The 25,038-nt window shown below is 51.0% G+C and overlaps 1 protein-coding gene across 3 annotated transcripts in view; it reads left to right on the top strand.

Moving 5' to 3' along the window:
• H6pd (hexose-6-phosphate dehydrogenase/glucose 1-dehydrogenase) overlaps nucleotides 1-18,565 on the top strand; it is a 29,224-nt gene extending 10,659 nt beyond the window's left edge. For all 3 annotated transcript variants that reach the window (XM_020157502.2, XM_074081425.1, XM_020157501.2), the window contains exons 3-5: nucleotides 790-907; nucleotides 11,001-11,270; nucleotides 13,309-18,565. In XM_020157502.2, coding sequence (XP_020013091.1) covers nucleotides 790-907; nucleotides 11,001-11,270; nucleotides 13,309-14,672 — 1,752 coding nt within the window. In that variant the 3' untranslated portion in view covers nucleotides 14,673-18,565. The remainder of the gene's footprint in view (nucleotides 1-789; nucleotides 908-11,000; nucleotides 11,271-13,308) is intronic.
• Nucleotides 18,566-25,038: the final 6,473 nt, after the last annotated feature.

The raw sequence follows: 25,038 nt of genomic DNA, 5'->3' as shown, positions 1-25,038 counted from the left end.
TGCCTTCTTCCAACGTCGCTTGCTTCCTGAATTCTGCTTTGAGCAAAAGGCTGGCAACAAGATCTCTATGGGGCAGTAGGACCCTGAGCCCAGGCATCTCAGCCGGGCCCAGAGGCAGGAGCTTGGGGTGACCTCCTGGATGTGAGTCAGTGGCCAATTCACTCTGCTCAGGCCTCAGAACCCTGGGAAGGTGGGGTTCTTTTTTTTTTTTTTTTTTTTTTCATTTTTCTTTTATTAGAAGGTAGGGTTCTGACTCAGCAACCCAGCAGAGAGAACACTGCACCTGTGTCCTCTGGTACCCAGGCTGCTAATCCAGGGCACATATCAGATACCAGGTAGTGTTCTAGGGCAAAGATGTGACTTTCCATCCAGTTCCATCCAATCCTATGCAATTGCCATAGTAATAGTTCCAAAAAGGGGTCCCCAGACCAGGGCCAGGCCTGGTGAGGTTTTTATTTGTTGATTGCAAAATGAGGAGAAATACAGAATGTATTCAATTTGAAGGCTTTTCTTGCGACATTTTTGGCATGAAAATATCTTTACTAAAAACTCATAGTTATGGGAGATGAGTAATTTTAAATATGTTCTTTCTTGGCTGGTAACTCTGTTTGGGTCACTTATAAGTTCTAGGAGTCTTTCGTGGGCTGTGAAACCCTGAAGCCCAAGAACAATTGCTCAGAGAACGTCTTCTCCCCTGAGCAGGGAATAGAGGTCTAGAGCCCTTGGAGCCCGGGCCCCTGCCACCTCCCAAGAAGAATCTCCGGCATGACCAGTCTTCCTCCCTGACAGGCTGTGGCTCAGATTCTGCCCTTCCGGGACCAGAACCGCAAAGCCTTGGATGGCCTCTGGAACCGGCACCACGTGGAGCGGGTGGAGATCATCATGAAGGAGACTGTGGATGCAGGAGGTGTGTGAGTGGCTGTGCACTGTGCAGCATCTTGGACTGAGCCTTGCCTGCCTGGTGTCTGGCCGTGTGCCAGGCCCTGCAGGCTAGAGCGGCAGCCGGGCTTTTGTGTGTGGGCAGCCTAGCTCGAAGGGAGGCTTTCCGCTGGTGTGTGGTCTCCTTCCAGGGCCTGTTGTGTGTCGCCCACTCTGCACTGAGCCAACTGCAGGGTGCTTGGTGGCAGAGCCCAAATCATCGTTGCTGTCCATAGGGGGTGTTTGGTCTAGTGACATACACCTGGCACAGACACTTGAAATAATTGGCAGGTAATAAATGCTAGAAGTTACCCTGGGATTTACACGAGTGTGGTGGAGATTATCAGAGCTGTGTGAGGGCTTCACACACTTCTGAACTTGCACAAGCAGGCCCCCTGCCTGGGAGGCTCCCAGGGGTCTTGGCTGATCATCATTCAAGACCCACCGCCCATTACAATCTCATGGTGCCACAGACCTCCCACCACTGTCCTCCTTGGTGTTGTCTTTGTCTTACTGTCTCTCCCAGGAGGACACCCACCTTGGAAGTACTGAATAAATACTGAATGAGTGGTGTCCACCTTGGTTAGGAGACCTGAGTGTTCGGCTTATCTCTGCCTCTACCTGGTCATTTCCACATGTGTGGAATGAGTGAGTTTTGTAGGTGGTGGCAGCTAAGGTCACTTTGGGCTCTGGCATTTTGAGAGGTTACTACATTTTTGAGCACCAACTACATTTAAAGCATTGGTTCTTACCTATAATAATATAAACTAGTTTTTATTGTGTCCTTAGTGCCCCTACCCTACCGCCTGCTGCCACAAGCACCCATATGAGCTGGGAACAATTACTGGCCTCCTTACAGATGAGGTTTGGTGATGTATGCAAGGTCTCTAGCAGGCATGGTGGAGCCCAGTCCTGGGGACAGCAGTGTGGCTTCAGCTTCCAGGCTTGGCACCACTCAACAGTGTCACCAGAGCAGTGATCATGTCCAGCTCAGCCCTGTGCCTACCTTCTGCAGTTGCAGGGGGTCCTGGAGGTGTGTACCTGGCCAGATGGGTGAACTCTGAGCATTTAGACCTTGTGATGAGGCAGAAGTTCTGTCTCTTTCTCTTTCCACTTGTCATTTCTCCTTGTCATTCCTCTTTCATTCCTTTCCACCTTCCCTTGGTTATACTTTGGCTTTCTCTCCTTTCCTCTTTGAAGGTGTATTTAGTGCTAGAAGCTCTGTGCAGGCTGTGGGATGGCACAGACCTAGCCTCTGCTCTCTGATACCTCATAGATTAACAGATGTTGGGGGTACAACAGACTCCACCATGGGGAGTGCAGTCTGGCAGTGCTGTGGGAGGTGGGTGAGGGGCGGGAGGCCAGATAGGACTTCTGAGTTGGGCCTTGAAGGACACCACTCAGAAGGTCCTGGGTTCTTCCCTCTAGGAGAGAAGAGGTCCTGGCCCCCAGCAGTGACCCTTCCTGGGTCTCAGGAAACTCTCCTTAGTCTTTCTGGATGTCTCTGCCTGGTCCCCCGCAGGGGCTTGGACATGGATGTTCTGAGCCTATGTGTTTCTGAGGCCCTGACAAGAGTGCACTCATTGCAGATGGGTGGCACATCTGGTGCTAAAAGGCTAAAAGTGTGGAGTGGGTGGGCGCTGCTACCACCACCTCTAAGCAGGGCCAGCAGACATTGCCTGCCCCTCTCTCTGCTGCCTGGACTTGGTCAGTCTGTGCAGGGCTGGGAGACCAGGTCTCCCTCTTTACTTTCTGGTAGCTCCACCTGGGTGATAAAGAACGTGATGGTTAGAGTTACCTGTGGCCCTCTCACCTGTGCATCCGCCACCCTCCCTCCCATTTGAGTTCTTTGCAGTGTCCCTGCAGAGTCCAGAGCTAGGAGACTGCAGGTCTGATTGACCCAGCAAAGGTGCCTTTGGAATTTGGAGAAAGGAAGACAGGGACCAGACAGAAAGACAGGAGGAGGCTGGCCTGTAGTGTGAAGAGCTTGGATTTGAACAGCAACCACCACTGGGCTGGCTGGAGGGACAGACTGGGGCTCCTGCAGTCTGCAAGGCTGCTGTAGTGAGTGGATTCTCACTGTTCCTGGGCTTTTCCACTCAGTGGGGCTCCGTGTCCTCAGCCCAGAACAGGACAGGCAGCCAAGACTCCACCTGTAAGAGGAGGTAACAGCCAGCAAGGGCGAGGGCTGGCGTGGGGCTGGTCCAGTGCCTGTTTTTACTGGGCTTGTGCTGGGGCATAGGTCTCCTTGGTCATCCTGCCTCCCACCAGCTGCACGCACAGACTCAGAAGTGTCAGCATGGCTCTGCTACTAGGCCCATGCCCCAGAAAGGAGGCCTCTGACACATGGAGCTTCGGCCTCAGAGTGAGAGTATGTTCTTTCTCGTCCTGCACGTGTGTGCCAGGATGACAGGTCATGTCTGCCTCTTGAGGAAGCATCTGCCACAGCTCTGGTGACCTCAGCATGGCTCACCCCTACCCCCCCTTGCCCTGCCTTCGGAGTTTGTAGGCCAGGCTGAAGAGAGGATAGGAGCTGTGGACCTGCAAAACACACACACACACACACACACACACGGACCTGCAACACACACACACACGGACCTGCAACACACACACACACACACACACACACGGACCTGCAAAACACACACACACACACACACACACACGGACCTGCAACACACACACACACGGACCTGCAACACACACACACACACACACGGACCTGCAAAACACACACACACACACACACACGGACCTGCAAAAAACACACACACACACACACACACACACACACACACACACACACACACACACACACACGGCTTGGATGGGGTGGGAAGCAGGCAGGAGGAAAAATGGCCCCTGCCGGAGTTTGGAGTTGGGTAGGCTGCTGCTGTGGGCCTCAGCATAGGCAGAATTCCAAGTCTTGCAGTCTGAACACTACGAAGGACCAAGGTCACAGGCCCCACCCCATGCTCTGCCCTTACTGAGCTGGGTAGACCCTGCTTCTCCTCCCCTGCAGGGGTGCAGCACTAGCTGCTCCTGGCCCCTGAAGGAACCCTGACCACATCCTGCATGCTGGGAGTGGGGGAGCTGCAAACCAGGATGGGGACACTGAGCTTTCCTGGTCCAGTGTTGCTGCAACCCTAGGAAAGGGTCCTCTGAGCTGCAAGGGCCTTTGGATGTCTTCCCCCACCTCCACGCACCCACACAGGTGGCAGCAGCTTCCCCAGCTCCCTCCCCACCAAGTTGTATTTTTTTGCCTTCTACCTCTGGCCTGGAGGAGTTTTCTCCAGTCCAGGCTGCTGTACAGGCAGGGGTGGAGGGTAGGCAGGAGGAAGAAGGAAGAGAACAACCTTCATCCAGCCCAATTGTTAATCCAGCAGTCTGACCTGGGTGTACCCTGCAGAAGTCCAAGCCTCTGAAAGTCACAGGTGCCCTGGGTCACTGGCTAGGGTCTCCAAATGCAGTAGCATGGACAATAGGCATGAACTTGGCCAGGTTATCTGGCTGCTATATGGCAATGACCCCTGTGTGTCCCCCATCATGGCATCAGGAAAGGCTCTACAGACAGGAGCAACTAGGTCTTTAATGATGACGGTTCAAGCTGCCTTCACTTCCAGGGTTGGAACCACAGTCTCTGGCCCCTCAGAACCAAACTCTAATCACTGTGCTCCCCAGCCTTCCAGCAGCCCAGGCCCTCAGCAGTTGGTCTCCCTGCCAGGACAGACTCAGAAACACTGTCTTCTGCTGCTCCAGGCTCATTTATTTGGCAGGGAAGGAAGGAGACTTCCCGAGGATGTCCTTGGTGGGACGGCCCCTGTCCTGATGCTAGAAAAGAAGCATGATGTGCGTTCACCTCTATAGGTTGGAGTGACTGCCCAGTGCTTCTCACAGAGGGACCAAGGCAGCTGGGGTCCTCCCAGGCAGCTCCAGCTATCCTGCCCAATGTCTGTGTGCCAGAAAAGGCTGAGAACTCAGCAAGTCCAGCATCCCTTCCTGGCCCATCTGCCTAGCTTTCTGCAGAGTGAGCTTGGGGCATTTGTAGCCTCCTATCCACAGAGAGGAGAGAGGGAGAGAACCAGCCAAGAGTTGACCTGCCTCTCCTTGGCTCTCAACGTCTTTATTTTTAGTGATTCTGGAAGATGTTGGTAGGCACTGCAATATCTAACAATTTTAGTTGTCTTTCTTTTTTTTAAAGTATCTGATTTTAGGCTGGTGGAGTGGCTCAAATGGTACAGCGCCTGCCTAGCAAGCATGAGGCCCTGAGTTCAAAATCCAGTACCATAAAAAATTAAAGTATCTGTCTTTTCTGGGGAAAATCCAAATCCTCCTGGTCCAGTTCTGAAGGTGGCCACCCTTAGCACAGTCTCTGTACAGTGCTGAGGACCCCTGTTCTCTCTCTTGGTGGTTTTATGGGTTAAATCAGATAGCGTCCTCAGAAAAGTTTACACATGGCAACACTGTCCTCTTTCAAGTTGCCCAGGAGAAGCTGTGGCAGTGATTGTACTGTCTGTGCCCTTCATTTATGTTGTATTATTATATAAATTGGTATGTAATACTGTTTTGTGTCCATTCTTGCCTAACATGTCTCTTTCACACACACATATATGTACTTGTATACATATTCAAATCTCCATAAATGGACAAGCTGCTTAATACATCTTTTAATAACTATATTTCTGTTCTTTTTTTTTGGTGGGACTAGGATTTGAACTCAGGGCTTCACACTTACAAAGTAGGCATTCTACCTCTTGAGCCATACCTCCAGCCCTTCAACTCTGTTTATAGCATAGAACATGTGGTATAAATTCTATTATTGTTTTAATTATTTCTGATTTTTGCTATTTTAAATAGTAATTTCTGAGTTTTAAAAAAAATTTATCTAAAACTCACATTCCATAAAATTCACCCTTTTAAAGTATATGATTCAGTGGATTTATGAGCATTTGAGCATTTATGTCCCCGTCCTCCCCCCTTCCCCCCTTTAAGTATCTTTCTGCATGGACTCAGTAGGCCAAAAGGTGAAAAAATACGTTCTAGACATTCTTCCCACTAATCAAACCAAGTTGTGTGACCCAGGGCCAAGCCATTGGCTCCCAGCTTTATCATCCTGAGACCTCAAATGCACTCTGGCCTTGCACAGACAGGAGCCAAGTGCACGGGGTCTTCTTCTAGTAGTGCCTTTTCTATTCTTCTCAAATTCTGGCAGGTTTTAGCCTCAGCTTTTAACCTAGGAAAGGATACTTGGAGCCAATATAGATAATTTTTTTTTAGGAAAAATCAGTCCACAAAAACTGGCAGTTCCTAGAATAAATCAGCACGTGTGCATCACCAGTGCCTCACTCTCTAACCTTGCTGAGCTGCATATGTGGCCTCTTCCCCCTGATGTGCCAGGTCCTGGTCCTGGTCCTGGTCCTGGTCCCTGCACTTGAACTCTGCAAAGGCATAGCTGACCAGGATGAAAGCAGAGTCCATAAATCCACAGGCTGTGCTAGATGCAGGCGCACCCCCTGGAGCTTGAAATGAAGGAATAAAGGAAGCTCTCCTCTACCCAGCGGGTAGTAACCCCGTGGCATGCATTCTCTCTGAGAATCAAGAATTGCGAGGATAAAAATAGGAGCAGGGTCTCTTGGGATTTGCTAAATTAATGAATAGTAAGCAGATAACAGGGCTTTTGAGGACTCCACTTCTTTCTCGCCGTCAGGAATTTGTTCTTAAAGCCTTACTGACTGGCCTCTTTATTCTTAAATCTGCCAAAATTCACTGATTCTTCCAAAAATACGGTTTTTCATGTTTGCACACTGCTGAAGTTGGGTTTACGGTCAAGCGGGTGGCGTAAGTTGAATTGGTGTCCATTTCTCTCCCGGCAGTTGTAGACAAAAAATGCTTCTACCATCCATGGCATTTCAGCTTTGACGAAATCCAGTCCATCGCCAGCCTTCATTGTCTCTTCAGCCCTTGTATTGTACCTTCAGTGACCTTTTAGGGACTTCCTCTGGATGTCATGTCACCTCCTCTGAGTCAGCAGATTTAGAATTGAAACCATCATTCTAATTTTTTTTTAATCGCCATATGGTCACCATGTTCTCTGAGTTGCCTGGCTGGTAATTCTTACTTACAGCCCCTATAATAATAAAATAACCAGTATTTATCAAGGTTGCCTGTGTGCCAGGCACCGTTCCCAGCCCTGGATACATATTAACTCTTTAATTCTCAGAACAGTCCTCTGCTGGGTGGGTTCTGTGATTATTCCTTTTTTATGCTGTAGCAGTGTCACTTGCCTGAGGTCACAAGGCCAAAGGTGGCAGGGCTGGTATTTACACCCTGGCCCTAGGGACCACACTCTGATTGTGAGTCTGGATCACCAATTATGGATCCCCTACTTACCACTTAGTTTTTATTCACCACTGAGTGCTGTGTCTGTATTTCACTGTTACTCCATTGCTCTGGCCTGTTACTTCAGATATAGCTCGTGCTGCCTTGCTGTTTCCTTACCACCAGATCCATCTCTGTCAGATGGATCACAGATGCTCCGTTTTCCCAAACTACCTCTTCCACAGTTCCTCCGCCCCACTCTGAAAGCTTTTAAAACTTTCATTGAGGCATAATTCACATACCATATAGTTTGCCCACTGAAAGTTTACAATCTAGTGGGTTTTAGCAAATTCACAGAGCTGTGCATCCATCACCGTGATCAATTTTACAATGTTTTCATCACTCCCAAAAGAAGCCCTACACTCTTAGCCATCAGTTCCCCAGCCCCTGGCAACCACTAATCTGCATGCTCTCTCTCTGGATTTGCATATTCTTGATGGTTCACATAAATGAGTCACATCATATGTGGCCTTTGTGTTTGCCTTAATCACTTAGTATCACATTTTCAAAGTTCGTTCCAGTGTAGCGTGTAGCAGGGCTTCATTTCTTTTTATCGTGGAGTACTATTTTATTGTATGGATATACAGGTTGAGTGTCTCTTGTCCAAAATACTTAGGACCAGAAATGTTTTTGATCCCTGCTTTTCTCAGATTTTTGAATATTTGCATATATACAATGAGGTATCTTGGGGATGGAACCCAGGTCTAAACATGAAATTCTCTTATGTTTAATAAACACTTTATATAAATAGCCTGAAGATCATTTTTTTTGTGATGCTGGGGTTTGAACCCAGAGCCTCATGCATGCTTGGCAAATGCTTTACCTGTGAGCTACATTCACAGACTCTGAAGGTAATTTTATTTTTATTTTTTGGTGGTAGTGGGGTTTGAATTCAGGGCCTCCTGTACTCTACCACTTGAGCCCTATCCACGGCCCTTACATAGTTAATTTTATTTTTTGGTGATACTGGGGGTTGAACTCAGGGCCTTGTGTTTGCCAGGCAGGTGCTCTACTACTTGAGCCACACCCCCAGCTCTTCTTGCTTTATGTGTTTTTCAAATAGGGCCTTGCATTTATACCTGGGCCACTGGAGTGTGATCCTTCTATTTATGCATCCCATATAGCTGTTAGGACATCATGCCTCCACCTTCCAAGTGGCTAGGATCACAGGCATGGGCTGATCTTGGCTCTTATACAGTATTTTTAACGCATTTTGAATATGACCTGTCAGGTGGTGTGGCTTTTTCCATTTGTGGCATGGGTTGGTGCTCGCAAAGTTTCAGATTTTGGAACACTGCAGATTTTCAAAGTAGGGTTGCTCAACCTGTGCTGTATTTTGTTCATCAAGTCACCAGTTGGTGGCCATTTGGGTTGTGTGCTTTGGGCTATTTGAGTAGTGTTATAGTGGACATCTGTGTACAAGTTTTTATGGGGATGAACATTTTTACTTCTCTTGAGATAAACCTAGGAGTGGAATTTCTGGACCATAACTGGGTTTAACTGTTGGGAGTCAAGAACCCTCTATAGCTCTTCGTTCTTCTTAGTCTAGTTTCTAAGTCCTGTTGCATCTGTTCTGTTTCTGCTCTTGTAAATTATAACAGGTGCTCTGCCAGCCAGACCTACCACGTTGTCCATGCTACCTACAGAGGTCTCTGATACACGTGTGTGTGCACGTGCACACACACACACACACGCACACACAATTCTCTGAAAGATCTGAATTGCATGTGCCCATTTAAAAATGAAAGATTGTACTTGTTCCACAATTTTGCATTTTCCCAAACAGTTGGAAGATGTGGTCATCTGGGCCTACACTTGTGTGGGGTGCCCTCTGGTGGCAGCTGAGGCAAGTATAAACCTCCTCCGCCCTCCCCTCCCCCACCAGAGACACAGTCCCATCCCTCATATACCTCAGGTACTGACCAAGGGCAGTAGTGGGGCCCCTGACCTTTGACCTAGGACTTCCTTCCAGAGCGCAGCTCAGCCTGTGTCTTCTGCTGCCCCTATGCTCTGTTTCTGAAGCCAGTGGAGTTCATGCCATTCTGCTTCACACCAAGTTGAATGTTCTGTTGTACAGTCGAAGAACAGGAAGTTAAAAGGAAGTGTTATGTGGTAAGAATTGCAGGCTCTGGGCCAGGTGCCGGTGGCTCACCCCTGTAAACCTAGCTACTTGGGAGGCTGAGATTAGGAGGATCGAGGTTTGAAGCCAGCTCTGGGCAAATAGTTAGTGATACCCTCCCCCCATCTCCAAAAATAACCAGAGCAAAGTGGACTTGGAAGTGTGGCTCAAATGGTAGAGTGCCTGCCTAGCAAGCCTAAGGTCCTGAGTTCAAACCCCAGACCCATCAAAAAAGAAAAAAGTTGCAGGCTTTGGAGCCAACTGCCTGGGTTCAAATATTATTTTTGCCTGTTTACTAGCTGTGTGACCTTGGACATGTTATCTGACCTCTTTGAACCTGGGTTTCTTTATATTTCAAAATGGGGGTGGTAGTGGGATGTCCTTATTCATCGTAACTATGGGGAGTGGGAGTGTATGGCCTGCTATCCATTCATTGTTACCGTCTTTTCCTTAATGCCATCTCCACAATATCGTAAGGATTTGAAGACCAGAACGCCATAGGCCCAGGGATGCTCAGCCACTGTCTTCCCATGTCCTAAGCAGGACACATGGCTTTCCCTCCCTTCACGGCTTGTGCCTCACAAACCTGTCTTTCCATCTCTGTAAATGCCGCCACTACCTGTCCTATTTAGGCCTCAGTTCAAGGACCTGTCTTTGGCTTCTCCTTTTTTGCTCCAACCTTTCCCATCTGTCAGCAAGTCCAGTCCAGTCCAACCCCGAAAGGAATCTTCCGTCCAGCTCTAGTTTCCCTCTGTCTGCAATTTCTCCCCCAAGCAGGCCAGGGCTCCCTCCAAAATATGGGCCCAGTCTGGTCTGCTTCAGGCCCTCCAATGGCTTCCCCTAGAGCACAGAACCAAGTGCAGCCCCCTCAGGATCCTGAGCTCCACCCTCCACCCCCCACCCCAGCCTCATCTCCCTCTTGCTCACCTTCCTCCAACCTCAGCAGATCTAGCTCTTTCCTGCCCCAGGGCTGTGCACTTGAAGACCCCTTCACATGGATGCTCTCTCCTGGGCTATTCCAGTGTCAGAAGTCCCTCCCGTGACCCTCTGTCACAGTCTGTCTACAATTTTACTTCCTTTTTCTCCTCACTTTCTCACCTCCTTGCATGTCACCTGGCTCATGTGTGCACTGGATCACAGCATTTAATGGCAGGATCAGAAACAAAAGTTAAGGAACTTACCTAGGACCATCCTCCAGGACAAAACCATCAGACCCAATGCCCCTGTTCTCACTGTGGTGTCACAGCCTCGTCTCAGGCTGAACATGTTAGACTTCCTGCTGACCTGGGGCAGCTGGGGCAGGAGGAAAGCCACACATGTGAAAATTCTGTCTGGCTGTTGCTGGGACTAGAGCTTTGCCACACATCTTCTTCCCAGACAGATGACCTGCCGCCTTCCCCGAGGAGAGTTCTTGGCAAAGGGAGGTTGCTTCAAGACATCCTTCTGCCCTTGGGTTTCCGTTTACTCTGGCACACCTTGTTGTTTGCGCTTTGAACTGAGAGAGGAGGATGCCAGGACAAGTACATGGGTGGGAATCTTGCCGTAATGCGGGGAACCTCCTGATGGCCCTCTCCCCGCGCAGGCCGCACCAGCTTCTACGAGGAGTACGGTGTCATCCGGGACGTTCTGCAGAACCACCTGACGGAGATCCTCACGCTTGTTGCCATGGAGCTGCCGCACAACACCAGCAGCTCAGCGGCTGTGCTGGAGCACAAGCTACAGGCCCTCCGGGTCATACAGGGCCTGCAGAAGGGCAATGCTGTTCTGGGCCAGTACCGGGCCTACAGTGGGCAGGTGCGTCAAGAGCTGCAGAAGCCGGAGGGCTTCCTCAGCCTGACGCCGACCTTTGCAGGTGAGCTCCAGAGCCGGCTGCGAAGCCACCACTAGCTGGAAGCACTTTTCCAAACCCAGTACCCTTTGGTTTGGGATGACAGTGACTCGGGGAGATTTTCACAGGGTGAGGCAAGCATGACAACCTGCTGCCCCTCTGGCCTTCTGCCAGCTTAAAACAGTGGGTCACTTGCTAGCACTTTCTGTGCTAAGGGTGTCTTGATGTCATGTCAGCCACCGTTTAGGCCAAACCCAGAGAAGCTTCCCGAGTGTGGGGAGCGGATTAAAGCCTAAGAGAACTGGACACAAGCAAGACGAGATGCAGTTAATTGCTTTTACCTGTAGGCTGAGATAGGCACAGCCCCGGCACGACACAGGGAAAGGCAGAACAGCTGCGTCTCCTAAGTTGTGTTCAGAGAAGCAGGAACGCAGGTTTCTCCTGTTGCAATGTCACACCCCTCCCCAAGAGCCTCTACTCCACCCTGTTTGCTGCTGTTTATAAAAGGCCCGCTGAAGGAGGGCTTTTGGGGGCTTTATTTTGGGCTTTTTGGTGTGGGAAGCCTTTGGAAGGGAAAAGAGTTATTGAAGGGAAAAATTGCTGAAGGGAAAAGAATCGTTGAAGGGAAAATGCTAAAGGGAAAAATTGCTGAAGGGAAAATGCTAAAGGGAAAAATTGCTGAAGGGAAAATGCTAAAGAGGGGTTGGTAGAAAGTCTGCACTTTAACAGAGGCTTCAGAAAGCAAAGCTGAGAAAGAACTGCATGCATAGGCCTTAGGAAAGCTAAAGCTAAAGAAAAGCCAAAGAGAACCTGGGACAGTGCACAGTATGAGTCTTAGACTGAAACTTTAAGAGTTAGGCATATGCAGGTTGCAGGCGCGGCTGTTTGCAAGTTTGAGCACCCAGGCTTTGAGAGAGCTAAAGAGATGGGACAGTGCAAGCCTGGGGGCAAAAGACTTTAAGAGCGATTAAGCTAAAGATAAGTTAAGAGCAAACATGGGAAAGAGGTTTGAAGCAAGGTTTTAAAGAACTGCAAGGAGTAAGGCCTTAAAAAATCAAGATAGAGAAAAGAAGCAATGCGGGTTGTGCGTCTCCAGCCGAGCATACAACACACCTTACCCCAGCTTTCTGTCTGTCTATATATCCTGTGTCTTTTCTAAAATCTCCATTCGCCCCCAGTTAAGCCCAGTTAGGTCCAGTAAGAACCAAGGACCGAGAGAGAGAACCTCGCTGCAGCAAGGGAGGGAGTGCAAGAAACAGTATCCCCTTTACTGAGGGCTTGCCCACAGGCTCAAACATGTGGGGTGCACATCTGGACACCCATGAAGTACAAACTTCTCTCCAGCCACAGCTGTGGGCAAGCAGCACGCTGGTCAGCACACGTCCGCCAGAGCCATCCCCTGGACAGTTAGTTCTGAAGGCTCAGCGCTTTCTGGGAGAGGGCTGGCTCCTGGAAGGTAGTGACCACCACCACAACAGCGGCAGCTGCTTTTGCTGTCCATTCAACGTGCCGGACACTCCATATGTCGTCTCGTTCCGTCCTTGCGCACAGACCCACAAGGAAATGAGGCAGAAGGAAGCTAGGGAAAGTCACAGACGTGGAACTTGGGTGTGGAGTAGGTCGGTCGTGGGCTCTTAGCACACCTGCATATGATGCACTCACACACATGTGCATGCACACCTCTCAGTCCCTTTCTCCTGCCCTGGTCCCTGGTCTGCATTTGCCCCTGCTTTAGGTGCATCCTGAGTGCTCTGAAAACTAAGGTCCCTGAGGACCCCCTTTTTATGACCCCCCAGCCCCACCCCTCGTGCCCCACGGTGGGCCTCCTCTAGTCTCTGGGTTGCGAGCTCCCAGACTATTGTACCAGAGCTCCCAGAGAGGCCTCTGGGCGGTCTTGTCACAGTCATGGAGCTGGCCCCAGAGGCTGGCTTTGAGCACTATCTGGGAGGACAGTTAACAGGCTGGCCTGAAGGTACAGTAAGGGGGCGGGGGACTTTGCAAAGGTGGACTGGATGGCTGACTCTTGGGCTGTGGCTTCACCCTCTGCTCTTTCTCACCTCAGGCGTCCTAGTTCACATGGACAACCTGCGCTGGGAGGGCGTTCCTTTCATCCTGATGTCTGGCAAGGCCTTGGATGAGAGAGTGGGCTACGTTCGGATCTTGTTCAAGAACCAGGCATATTGTGTCCAGAGTGAGAGCCACTGGGCCTCAGAGCAGAGCCGATGTCTGCCCCGGCAGATCATCTTTTACATTGGACACGGTGAGCTGGACCACCCTGCCATCCTGGTCAGCCGGAACCTGTTCAGGCCCTCTCTGCCTGCCCAGGGCTGGAAGGAAGTTGAAGACCAGCCTGGGCTCCGCCTTTTTGGCCGCCCTCTGTCTGATTTCTACGCCTACAGCCCCGTGAGGGAGCGGGATGCTTACTCCATCCTCTTACCCCGTATCCTCCACTGCCAAAAGGAGTCCTTCATTACCACAGAGAACTTGTTGGCCTCCTGGGTCTTCTGGACCCCCTTGCTGGACAGTGTGGCCCATGAAGTTCCACGCCTCTACCCAGGGGGAACAGAGAATGGTCATCTGTTGGACTTTGAGTTCAATGGTGGCCACTTGTCCTTTTCCCAGGAGCAGCCTGAGCAGCTGGTGCCAGGGCCAGAGTCTGTCCCGAGGCCCAGTGACTTCCAGGTCCTCAGGGCCCGGTACCGCGAGAGCCCACTGATCTCGGCCTGGCCTGAAGAGCTAATCTCTAAGCTGGCCAGTGACATTGAGGCCACTGCAGTGCAGACAGTGCGGCTCTTTGGCAGATTCCACCTGGCACTCTCGGGTGGCTCCAGCCCCATTGCCCTGTTCCAGCAGCTGGCCACAGGGCACTATGCCTTCCCCTGGGCCCACACACACCTGTGGCTGGTCGACGAGCGCTGCGTCCCTCTCTCAGACCCAGAGTCCAATTTCCAGGGCCTGCAGGCTCACCTGCTACAGCACATCAGGGTCCCTTACTACAATATCCACCCCATGCCTGTGCACCTGCATCAGAGGCTCTGTGCCGAGGAAGACCACGGTGCCCAGACCTACGCCAACGAGATCTCAGCCCTGGTGGCCAATAGCAGCTTTGACCTGGTGCTGTTGGGTATGGGCACAGATGGGCACACTGCCTCTCTCTTCCCACAGTCGCCCACTGGCCTGGACGGCGAGCAGCTGGTGGTGCTGACCGAGAGCCCCTTCAGGCCACACCACCGCATGAGCCTCAGCCTGCCCCTTATCAACCGTGCCAAGAAGGTGGCCGTCCTGGTCATGGGCAGGACAAAGCGTGAGATCACCATGCTGGTGAGCCGCGTGGGTCATGAGCCAAAGAAGTGGCCCATCTCAGGTGTGCTACCTCGTTCTGGCCAGCTGGTTTGGTACATGGACTACGAGGCCTTTCTGGGATGATGGGGCACCCTTGCCCTTGTTCACTCTCGGCCTTTCTTTCACATGCTGTCTTCTTTCCCTTCCTTGTATCCCTCCTCCTCCCACAACCAATCTGCCCAGTGTGCTCCTGATGTCTGGACCTCAGTGCCCAGAGTCAGACCCCAGAGAGGATAGGATCAGGACTTGTCCCAGCCCCTTGGACAATCCTTCCTGTGTGGTTGTGATGGGTAGAAACAAGGCACAGTGGGGTGGGATCTCTGCTCTTGAGATGCTCTTACTGCAGGACAGGAGAGAAAAAGACCCCAGCAGTTAGAAAATAAGACGAGGTGGGCCAGGGTTGATCAGGGGAGGCAATCCTCAAACTATCTCCTGTGGAGAAGAGGGGCCTGGGGTTCTCATGGGGTGCAGAGCCCTGTGCCAAGCAAGGAGGCTGGAGACCATCCCCAGACTAAGCCTCCTTCAGTGTGCCTTACTTTAGCCTCTGTGCCATCAGCTGGCTGCCCAGGCCTTCCAGGTAGCTTCCATTGTCCAGGGTCCTCTGCCCTTTGGGTTTTCAGTCCCTTCACTGATGCTCTGCTGTAACAGTAACAGATATGTCAAAAGGTCCTCCGACACCTAGGCTATTTGGGATTCCCTTCCTCCTTGAGAACTGCTCTGCTTGGGAATCGTCCCCACCTTCCTCAGGGTGGACCCCACCCTCTTCCTGCTCCTCTCTGGAGCAGGTCTCCTTCCATGAAGCGCAATGATATACAAGGGCCAGGGGACCCCATTGCAGGGGTCCCTAGTTTGAGAGGGTCACTTACACACGGGACCCTTCAGTGGGTGTTTTCACTTCATTTCCTCATGTTTTACCATAAATCATTCTCTGATGGAGGAGGATGTAGCATCAAGTGACAAGCCATCAGGCCTGCCTGTTTGAGCAAGTGATGCTCACAGCCTTTCCAGGGCTCGTGTGGCTGACCCCCACAGGCTGCAGCCTGCCTTCCTCACACCACCTCTCAAGCCTGGCAACTTCTCTCCTGCCCCTCCCAGCTCACCACCAATGGCCTGCCTAAGATTTTGGGGAAGTGAGTAGGCAATCCCTTGGGTAGCATAGGGAAGGTCTTCTGTCTTGAGGATCTGCAGGACAGTAACATCTGTTTTAGGAAACCTCCAAGAGGAGGCTCTGAAATTCTTTTTAAGAAGGCCAACAACAAAAAGTAAAATTCCTTGGCTGAGTATGGTGGTTCGTGCCTGAAACCCCAGCTACTGGGAAGGTGGAGATCAGGAATATCACCATTCCAGGTCACCGCACAAAAGTTAGCAGGAGCCCATATCAGCAAACAAGCCAGTCATGGTGGCTCAAGCCTGTGATCTTAGCTATAAGGGAAACATAAGTAAGAAGGGCTGAGGCCAGCCCTGGGCAAAAACATAAGATCCTATCCGAAAAATAACTAAAACAAAAAATGGCTGAAATGGCTGGGATATGGCTCAAGTGGTAGAGCGTCTAGCAAGCCTGAGGCCCAGAGTTTAAACCTCAGTTTGAGGGGAAAAAAGTAAATTTCCCAAGACACATGTAATTTTCATTTCAACTTGGGGGCATAGCCATGCCACCAAGGAAGGACTTGGAAGGGTTAAGACAGACCTCTTTGTGTGACTGTCCTCTGACTTAACAGTCACACTCTGTATTGCGCAGTACAAAGTCTCTATGTCTTTTGGGATCTTCCCAGAGAGAGGGCTTTCATTTGGTGCAGAGCATCAGGAAAGCCGGTTTTCTACTTTGGATTGTTTACACTTTCTTCCAGTCTACAGATGGGAAAGAATTCGCGCTTTCACAGGTGATGTGTACATGTGGAATGTAGCCTGTGACGGGGCCCTCGTATGAAAGGCTCTCTTGTCTAAATTCTGTTCCCTCTGGCCTCCAGCGACCCAGTCTGACAGAACATCTCTATACTAAGAGATCTGCCCTTTTCAGAACACAGCCGTAGCTCCCACGGGGAGTCTGGGAGTCTTTTCTCTTCCTTGTGGACAGCGCTTAGAAGCAGAAACAGGTGGTGCAATCAGAGTTCCACTTCTCGCCACATGGAGGCTCCCACGCAGCACCCCTGAGGTCCGTCCTGGTGGCAAGGTTCTTCTGCTGTGGTATTTCTCATTTCCTTGTGTTGCCCTGCGTGCTTGGCCCAGCACTCTTTGGGGACTCATCCCTCTGTGGTTGCAACACCAGAGGTGGGGGGGCTCCACACACCCCAGTATCCGTCCAGGAGAAAGGGTGAGCAGGCTTTATGTCACCATTCTGAATAATAGTGAGTCACTGTCAGGGCTGAGCCTAGAATGTCCTGTTCTTACCCAGAGGGATGACTCGCCTCAGAACTACCCTTCTCATTTCCAACTGGGGTAAATGTTTCTGCTAACTGCCAGTTAAACGGTTGCATCTTTACAATTTTCTCCACTTCTTGTTACTCTACAGAGAATGCCTTATTGTCACTTTTGGGTGCACTCCCTCCGAAATTAGCAGTGTAATCAAAGTTTCCTACTGTTTGGACTGACATTTCAGAATAGTCCCTCTGAGGCCAATCCAAAATGGACAGGGCTTGGTGGTCTGTCCCTTTGCTTATCTTGCTTCCCTCTTGCCCTGTTTTCACAGAGAGCTGGGGATGGTGTGACAGAGAAAGGAAGTGAGAAACCTCCAGAAAACCTGATGGGGCCATTTCCTACAATTTAGTTTTTAGGAACAACATCTTTTATTTTTCCTACAGAATGTGTGCAGCCTCACACAAGAGGCCCTGCAGCAGGTTACCCAGCTGTACTTTTACTTGAAACAGATGGGGCTTCCGCAGGCCTGCGTCCATTGGAAGAAAAGTCCCCTGGCAGCATCTCAATGTCAGGGAAGGATCAAGTCACAGGAAAGGCTGATAGTGAAATAAGAGCACAGTGGCCACAATGACCAGCCTATGTGGTCAGTACCTGCCCAGAATGGACTGCTGCCTCTAAATGTCACAGGCTGCTGGTTCACAAGGGACGGTTGACCTCTGGCCATCCCTTGGTTGAACTGGGAATGTCACCCTTCCCCCGACACACACACTAGTCCCCTGCAGCATTTCTGCTTAGAGCCACAGACCCCAAGCCTTCAGCCTGAGCTGGTGACACTTGAAGAGGTGCTGGTGGCTTTGTTCCAGGGTATTTCCAAGAGGCAGTAAGGAAGCAGAGAGAGCAAAACAGGAAGGCAAGGGATGAGGGACAAAGTATGCCCCCTGACTTTCTCTACGCCCTGCTTTTTACTTTTTTTTCTTTTTTTTTTAAACTCAGGGCCTTGTGCTTGCTAGGCAGGTGCTCTACTACTTGTGCCATACCCCAGCCCCCCTTTTTTTCTTTGTTATTTTTCAAATAGGGACTTGTATTTATGCCCAGGTGGGCATGGACTACACTTCATGCACAGCTGGGATGACAGGTGACAGGTGCACACCACCATCCCCCAACTTTTTATTGGTTGAGATGGGAGGGGGATCTTACTAACTTTTTGCCCAGGATGGCCTTGAACCATGATCCTCCTGACTTCTGCCTCCTGAGGTGTGAATCACCCCACCTGGCTCCCACCACCTACTTTTTATTACTCTCCAATAATGCCGTCATATTATGATTCCATCCAGGGATTGATCCATCAGTTAGGTCAGAGTCCCCAGGATCCAGTCACTTCCCCAAAGCCCCTCCACTGGCAGCCAAGTCCCCAGTACGTGAGCTTGGAGAGGCAAACGTGCCAGGCTTTCTTCAGAGAGAGAGCTGCCCCCTGGTTTTATGGAGACTTAAAGATGCCTAAGGTGATGAGATCCATTCAGAATGGAGGCCTTTTTACACCTTGTAAAACAGTTTTTGAAATGCCTTTTTGTATATCAATGTAACATCTATTTTTTAAACAATAAATCGTTTTGCCAACTGCATGCTTTACAGTTTCTTTGGGAGATGCGTGTAGTGAATTGTGGCCTGGTCCTGTGCAGTGTGTGTTCCTGGAGGAAGAGGAAGGGTGGGGAAGTAAGGGTCCTGGAGTGAGATCTGGTTGTGTGCTGTGCAGTGTGGCATGTCTGGCAGACCTGCTGTGGTCCATCTGCATGAGGGTCCAGGGCCTCCCAGGAGAGGCTGAGTTCATAGGTTCCCAGGCTGTCCAAGAAGATCCCCAAGGTCTGCAGCCCACAGGGGATGGGGGGTAGTACCTGGAGGGGGTGTCAGGAGGGACGTCTTTTACAGGAGCAGTGTCCAATCCAATACCATCATTCCCTTCTCTTCTGTCCCCTCCCTCTATCCCACCTCTGGCCAGTGTCATTTTCTCAGCAATTGAAGTGTTCCAGGGAAATGAAATCGAATTGGAGACCACTGGGGTATAGGAATTAGAGGTTGGTACAGGAGCTGTCATGAACAGCAAGCAGGTTCCTAGCAAATTTAGTGATACCATGATGTGGCAACAGGAACAACTCCCTGTCCAGAAGCGGGTCACTCCAGGTAGGGACCACAAGGCCATGGGGTTGGAAACGACTGATACCGTCTCCACTCGTGGAGTGGAAAGACCCCACCATGAGGCACAACACAAGGCCGGGAGCCAGTGCCTTCAGTGCAGTCCTGGATTGTCCCTTCCAACTGGGAAGCCTCAGGAATGGGAACGGTCTTCCTGGGACAGAGTCAGTCCCTGTCCAGCTATTCAATGACTGTCATTGGTTCAGCTGTCCTCACAGAGATATGGCAAAGTGGGCTTACTGCCTCCATCTAAGACTCAGGTCCCAGCTAGTGTCTGTGATGGCAGCATGGAAGGTCCCCACCCCCACTTTGGGGAATCTGAATGTACATTCCAGGGAGGTCTGTTGTCAGGGTTGGCATCTGACCCAGGCCTGGCTGCTGGTCAGAACAACCAAGGCCCCAGTTGCAGCGTCTGGTGTGAGGACAGGCCAGAGTTCAAATCAGTTAAGTCAGAGTGGCCCCAAGGCCTCGGGCTGGACTGACCTTGTCTCTTTGGACTCAGACCTAAGGGTGTGGCAGCTGGGAGCTGTGGGCAGTCATTTCTATCCCCAGGCCTGACACGGAGGACAGCAGAGTCCCAGGAGCCCAGGACACAGCTGTACAGGATACAGTACCAGAATCTGTTGTAGCCCATAGGCCTTTCACTATGATAGGTGCTTAAACTAATAACACCTCTGTGCCTTGCTACAGAAAACGCTGAGAGCTAGAGCTCTTTCAGTTCTCTGAAGGAGGCCCGCAGAGAACCCACCTGACCTGACCTGAAAGAAGGTGGTCTGGGCTGACCAGGAGGGCAATCGCCAACTTGGGCCAGGATCCCATCAGGCCAGAGTGTATCGGCCCAGAGCTGTACAAATTTGGTTGTCTTTCTTTTTTCTTTTTGGCGCTACTGGGGATTGAACTCAGGGCCTTGTGCTTGCTAGGCAAGTGCTCTCCCACTTGAGCCACACCCCAGTCCTTAAATGTTCTTTTTTTTTTGGCAGTACTGGAATTTGAACTTAGGACTTCATACTTGCTAGGCTGGTGCTCTTACCGCTTGAGCCACCACCAGCCCTATCTTGCCCTAAAACCTAGAGCAGAATGCAAAATTCCATTTCCACTTAAGGTGACACAGGGTGGTACCACTTCATGGCACTGGGACTCAACAGAGGAGTTCTCACTGCGGAGGGTCCACGGTAGATGGGATCCACACTGATGTGCTACTCGCTCCTTCCTTCTTTCCTTCCTTCCTTCCTTCCTTCATTCACTCATTCATTCCACCAGTAACTCTTCTGTGCCGGCACGAATGCTGGGTCCCTGGCCATCATGACACAGGCAGACTCTTCTCTTCCCATACCAAACTGTGATTTCTCTGTGACATCCCTTCCCATTAAGGGCAAAGGCCAACTGCTCATTGCTATGGCCCCTGCCTGGTGTACATCAGAACTCAGTAAGTCAGTCAGGCCTCCGGTCAGACCAGTGTGCTGTGCACAGACGTTTCTTTCCATGGGTTACCTCAGCAATGTCTCTGCAGACTCTGCTTCTGCTTTGCCCTCATACCCCTGCTCTGACTCGCAGAGGCTGCTGCCAACAGCGATTTCCTTTCAAAATGTGGCCTGTTCCAGACCCACCAGGCGGGCTGGACTTTGCATGTTACACACTTTTCATCCTCTCTGGAGGATGCAAGGAGCAAGAACCCGGGGTCCATGTTGTTCTTGCCTGTCACGGACAACCTTACAACTCCTTATTTCTGGAATCAGAAAGATCTGAGTTCAAGTCCTCACTTGCTTAGCAGTGAGTGACATGGGGGTAATTTCACTGCTGTGAGCTTTGGTCTTCTCTGTGAACTGGGATAGTCAACTCTGCTTTCCAGAAAGGAGGCACCTCAGGTGTCGTGAGAACTGAGGCACAGCAGGGCTCTGGGCACTGTTGGTGTATGTGGAGGGGAAGGGGAGTTAGGAAGGCTCTCCAAAAAGTTTGGGGCCACAATTTAGGGAGCTCAGTAAATGCTACAGTACCCAGCACACGGTAAGTGCTCAATTACTACTTGTGGAACGATGCAAGTACTAACTGAGCACTTACCGTGTGCTGGATACTGCATTTGGTGTGGGGATAAACCAGGTAGCAGGACAGAGGAGGACCATGCACAGGGGCTCTCGAGAAACAGACAAGGGCCCAGGCTATGTGGCAGCACCTGAGTGGGGGCCAGAGCTGTGCTGGGCCAGGCAGAGGGTGCCCTGGGGGCAGCACAGAATGAGATTTCAACCTGAGGAAGGGGTGCTGAGCTGGAAGCAGATAGGCGGGAAGTCCTGATGTGGACAACTATCAACTCCCCCCCCCACCCCTGCTGTGCCTTGGTCTCATGGTCCACAAGCAGGGCAGACCGCCGTACTGTAGGCTCGGGTAGATCCAATGCGTGTAACTCCCAGGCGTTGTGGAGACGGGGGATCTACCTGGGAAGATGGAAGCACTCTGAAAGCCCAGAGCCTTCTTGGAGCGCTCTGTTTGCGGTAGGAACTGTGGCAGTTAACTGTGGAGGCAGCCAGCCCTGGGGAGTGGCCTGTTCAGTCCCAGCCCTCTGCATCTGTATTGCTCAGGGCACCAAGTCTGGCCACCCCACTGCCCCACTGGAACCCTAAGAGAAGCACAGCTTCTCTCTGGGCCTTTGCTGTAGCTCCCATGTCCTCCCTGGCTTCCCTGGGAGCCAGGCGTGGTCCTGGCCAGCTGCAGAGCAGCCTGTGCCCCTTCAGGAGTCAGCCCTGGCAGGCACAGAGGGCTCCGGTGGCCTGGACCCAAGGAGTACAGGCTAACATCCCACAGCCAGACCTGGCCCTAGACATTGGCCTCAGTGTCTCCCGAGTGGCTCCCGGATAGAGCTCAGCCCACATGTGGTGGCAAGGCCAGCGCCTGGGTGGTCCTGGTGTTGGAGTAAGACCCAGAGGCCAGAAGGATCCCGGGTTCAGATTGCCACCGATTTCCTGAAAGTCATTCTAGAGTTCCAGGCAAACCCACCAGTTGAGCAGGAAAAAAACAGACCCTGCACTTAAAACCAGATGTCAGCATCTCTTCTGAGCCAGCCCAGGCAGACAGAAGGTTCAGGCTCCTCTCTTCCTCCTCTCCTCACCCTCCTCTCCATCCTTACTGCAGACAGTGTCAGCCATCACCAGGCCACACGACAGACCCTCTGCCAAGGAAGTAACTTTTTCTCAACTGGCACCTAAATATATTGACTTGTGTTTTTTCTTTAAATAGAAAGGAACCCAGGCCTCCGCCTGCCTGCTGCGTTCTGAGGGGGCACCTGGGGCCCTGCCCAGACTTAGCAGCCCTCACACTGAGCTGCCCTGGCTCAAGGGATGCAACAGCATCGGGGTGAAGGGGCAGGGACTTGCCTGCTCCTGAAAGCACAGGGACAGGGTACAAGACAGACTGGTATTTGACCAACCCACTATCTCAAAGCACCTTATAGCCAGAGAGGGATGGTCTCTCACCGAAGCCCAGTTGTCTCCATGGCACAAATAAATCAGAGGCCAAGGGTTCAGGGTTGCCAAGCAGCCTGTAAGAGCAGCAGGGGGACAGAAAGGCACTGATGCCTTGGCAGGGGTCCTTGTCTCGGACCACCTGGCCTCCTAAGGGGGGCTGCCTGCGAGGCCTGCTCAGACAGGAGCAGTTTTCTGAGTCAAGTACCAGGAGAGGCCGCTGGGCCCAAGGCTCTGTTCCCGTGTCACTGAAGGTACAACCAGCCAGAAGTCCCCTGAAGCTGGAAGACTGTGCTCCATTCTGAGCCTCAACCATGCAATGGAACCCCAAAGAAAGACTGTTGTGCCCTAGGGAAACAAAGTTAAGGGAAAGAAGCAGAGGGAGGCCATGTGTGGCAGCACCTGAGGTAAAGGACATATAGGAAGTTGACAAATGTTCGCCTCTGGGGAAGGGAATTGGGATCATTTGTGCTGCTGGAATCTCTCTCTCTTTTTTTTTTGCTTTGATTTGCATTTTAATGTCCCCCCAAAATTCATATATTGAAGAGGTCTTAGTATTAGGAGGTGGGACATTTGGGCAGTGATTAAGCCCCAGGGGTGGTACCCTTATGAATTTGACTTGGCCCTAGAGAGACCCCTCAGTCCTACTACTATGTGAGAACACAGTGAACACAGGTGTCACGTGAGGTTACAGCTGTCTAGGAAACAGGCCCTCCAGTTTCACTGAATTTTGGATCTTCATCTTCCCAGCATCCAGAACTGTGAGAAATAAATTTCTTGGTTTTTGTTTTTATTTATTTATTTATTTGGTGGGACTGGAGTTTGAACTCAGGGCTTTATGCTTGCAATGCAGACACTCCACCACGTGAGCCAAACCTCCAGTCCACTTTTTGCTCTATTTATTTTGGAAATGGGGTCTTATGAACTATTTGCTTCAGCCTCCCATGTGGCTAGGATTATAGGCAAGAGCCACTGATGTCTGGCAATTTCTATTGTTTAAATACTACCCAGCCTGTAGCATTTTGTCATAGAAACCCAAATGGACTAAAGACATACATAAATTGGTTGTTTTGCAGTGCTGGAAATCAAACCTAGGGCCTCAAGCATGCTAGGCAATCGTCTACCAGTGAGCTCTACCCCGGTCACAAATAGTTTTTTTTAAAATATCACAGTACTCAAGTAAAACAAAGCCCCCCAGCAATTTCCTGTCTCATCCCTTCCCAAGCACCATTGCTACACCCAGGAGGTGACTACTTGGATTCTTTTTAGCTGTTCTTCTGTTAGGTACTGCATATATCTCAACAGGGTACTTAGACCACTGTTTTGTTTCCTTTTTTATTGCAGTACTAGCCATTATTTTTGACATTACCTAAATATCTAAAATCTAAGAGGATTCATAGAAAAATGGACTTATCAGCATTCACAAAGTAATCTTCCAAAGTGGCAAAGAGCCAAGGCTGGCTCCTGTGGGTGCGAGGCCCCTGGGACCTCTGGACAACCCACACATGGATGCTAGCAGGAGTTCCATGGGGTCCTGGGCCTCAGGGTCTATAAGCAGGTCAGAGGAGCTCCCAGGGTCACTTTCGGGTTCCACCCAGGTGTGTGTTTCACCCAGTGTGCTTCTGCAGAGTGGGACCGTCTGGAGTCACAGTGGCATCTGGGCCTGGAGATGGGAAAGGCTAAGGAGGCCTCAGCCTGTGTTCTTCTCCATATCTTACAGGTCAGAGCCCTAAAGCTGAGAGATTAGGCAACTGCCCCACAGTCATGGTGGAGCTGGAATTCCACTGCAGCAGTTGGGTACCTGAGTCCACTTGGCCACCCTGCCTGTCTGAGAATCACCTGCACAGCAGAAATTATAATCAAAACAATGGGCTCCTCTCTAGCCGTGGGGCTGAGATCAGGGCGCCCTCCGGAACAAAAAGGAGCTTCTGCAGTGTGACTACTGAGTTTTCCTGGAGTCATGGCACAAAAAGAGACTCTGCAAGCATTTTTGCTTCCAGTCTTAGAATTCAATTCTAAGGCCCTAATTTCTGGTGTTTGTCACCAGCTTCTTCCAAGGCTGTGAGCAAGTCTTGTACTTCTCTGTGCCTCAGTTTCCCCACTTGGCCATCACGGGTGCTTCAGGATCACCTGTTCCCCTCCAATGCTGACGCTGGATAATTCTGTGGTTTGAAGACTTCACAGCCTGTGTTCCCAGGAGGGTGGGGGAAGTGCCTGCCTCTGAGGAGGGAGTCTGAAAGGGAACTTCTAGAACACGGGAACATGTGGTTCTCGCCACACAAGGAGGAGGGGAGAGCGGGGGAGCAGGGTTGGCCTGAGAACAAGCTGGTCTTATCTTTGGATTCTGGTGTGAACCATAACTGGGTGTGGTGACGCATGCCTGTAAACTCAACTATGTGGGGAAACACAAACCAGAAGATCGTGGTTCACACTGGCTCAGCATATAGCCATAA

The sequence above is a fragment of the Castor canadensis genome, chromosome 7 (genome assembly GCF_047511655.1).
Source record: "Castor canadensis chromosome 7, mCasCan1.hap1v2, whole genome shotgun sequence".
NCBI lineage: Eukaryota > Metazoa > Chordata > Mammalia > Rodentia > Castoridae > Castor > Castor canadensis.
This window is presented reverse-complemented; position numbering and strand designations above follow the sequence as displayed.